At 44.1% G+C, this 2,094-nt stretch overlaps 1 protein-coding gene across 1 annotated transcript in view; it reads right to left on the reverse strand.

Annotated features, from left to right (window-relative positions):
* Positions 1 to 10: 10 nt before the first annotated feature.
* CSUI_009466 (uncharacterized protein) overlaps positions 11 to 2,094 on the reverse strand; it is a gene marked incomplete at both ends in the record, with an annotated part of 2,665 nt that continues 581 nt past the window's right edge. Inside the window, 2 exons of the mRNA XM_068069582.1 lie at positions 11 to 903; positions 1,651 to 1,976. Of these exons, the coding sequence (XP_067918443.1) occupies positions 11 to 903; positions 1,651 to 1,976 (1,219 nt within the window). The remainder of the gene's footprint in view (positions 904 to 1,650; positions 1,977 to 2,094) is intronic.

Consider the following 2,094-nt stretch of genomic DNA (forward strand, 5'->3'; position numbering starts at 1 on the left):
GACTAGGAGAGAGAGAAGAAGGTGAAGAAGAAGAAGAAGCGGAAGAAGAAGAAGTCCGATTTCTTAAGGATCGACAAGGGGGAGAAGTAAACGTAGGTTTATCTACACACGATTGAGACAGAGAGAAAGAAGACGAAGAAGAAGCAGGACCGCCACTTCTTTCTCTTGCTGTGAGAGGCGGGGGAGAACAAGAGGCGAAAGAAGAAGAAGAAGACCTTCTTGGCTGTCTCTGAGAAAAGCATGAGGTAGATGAAGGAGAAGAAGAGGAAGAAGAGTCGCAAGAAGAAGTCTTGAGAGAAGAGTCAAAGAAAGGACACGAACCCGAGACACTCGCGTCTTGAGAGGAAATAGAGGAGGTAGGAGAGCAAAGTGGATAGGACGACGTTGCATTTCTTGAGAGAGAGAAAGAACACGTAGGAAAGGAAGACACGGGAGACTTCCTTACGCCTACATTCGGCTGAGAAGATGAAGATCTCTCGACACTTGATAAAGAGACACCTCCATGGTCACTAGGGAGCGTGAAAGAAGACGAAGAAGAAGAGAAAGAAGAAGAAGAAGACAGTGGTGACGAAGTAGATGTAGTAGATCTCTCACGTCTCTCCCCTGTAGTAGGTGTTCTTGTTGCTGCATGAGAGGAACCGGCCCCCCCCCTCTTGCCACTCCTACTACTACTACTAGTAGCAACAGTCGTCGTGGCCGTACTACTACTACTACTGACAGAACTCATACCGCTCAAAGTAGTAGCAGCATCGGCAGTCGAAGTAGCAGTAGTAGGGGGAGGAGTCGTACGGCTAGCAGAAGGCGTAGTAGTAGTGGTAGTGGGAGTAGTAGAAGGACTCATAGAGGAAGAAGAAGAACGGGTGGAGAGAAGCGCTCGACGGGTGCTTGTCCGTGATGGCTTGCCTAACAGACAAAGAGTTAGAAACGACTCATACACATACCTATAACGCAACAATGTCCTCTCCTCTATCCTTGATCTATCTATCTATCTTTAATCTATCTATCTTTCTATCTTTAATCTATCTATGTTTAATCCATTTATCTATCTGCTTAGAACTCCGTGTATGTAGAGTGAGTGTTTTGTCTAAAGCAAGGGAGTATGTGATAGTAGTGGTAGTAGGAGAGATGCATGTACGTGTCTACATGCATGTATGTATATCATACATGTTAGATGAGGTGTGAAACGACGTAACGTGGCTAGGTGTGTATGGAGAAACCCATACGCCAGCACGTGCATCTATCACACGTACGAATCACATAGATTTATACATACACATATACCTGAATATATACATATATACATGTATATATATATATATATATATATTTACAAGCTCGCCGAAAAGAGGACTTTTATGACGGTTCTAAGAAGGAACATACGCCGACCAAGGCACGTAGACAACTTCTAACTACTTGATCGGCCTCACCTCACCTCTCCTCTCAGGATGTCTCTATCTCATAAACATATATGTATACCTCCATATATGTATGCATGCATCTATAGAAATCTCGGTCTATAAGAACACCCATATAGAAATTGACAGATGAGACAGAGAGAGAGATTGGAGATCGACCCCATTCATTCCCTCAAGATAAGCCCCGTCTCATCAATCTGATCTGAGCGATGACACAGGCCGATAGATGGCTTACCGACTTCTCCTCTTCTTGAGCTGGGATTTTTCTCTTGCTTTTCTTCTTCTTCCTCTTCTCTCTCCTTCCTGTTTTGAGTAGTGTCTGTCTTCAGCGACTTCTTCTTCTTCTCTTCCTCCTCCTCCTCCTCTTCGCTGTTCTTCCTTTTCTCCTGCACCTTATCTTCTTCGCGTTGTTCTTCTCTCTTTTTTCTCTTCATCTTCTTTTCTGCTTCTTCATGCTCCTGTACGGTCTTTTCAAAAGCGACTCGATCGCAGAGACGTGTAAGAAAATCGAGAGAAGCTTCGTGAACTAAAGAGGCGAGATCTTCCCATGGTAAATCCAGTCTACAAGAAAAAGAGCAGAGAAAGAGAGAGAGAAAGAGAGAGAAGGACAGGTTGGATGAGAGAAAAAGAGAGGGTGAGAAAGAGAGGGAGAACGTGAAGAAAAGAAAGAAGGAAAGAA

The sequence above is a fragment of the Cystoisospora suis genome (assembly GCF_002600585.1).
Source record: "Cystoisospora suis strain Wien I chromosome Unknown contig_5653, whole genome shotgun sequence".
NCBI lineage: Eukaryota > Apicomplexa > Conoidasida > Eucoccidiorida > Sarcocystidae > Cystoisospora > Cystoisospora suis.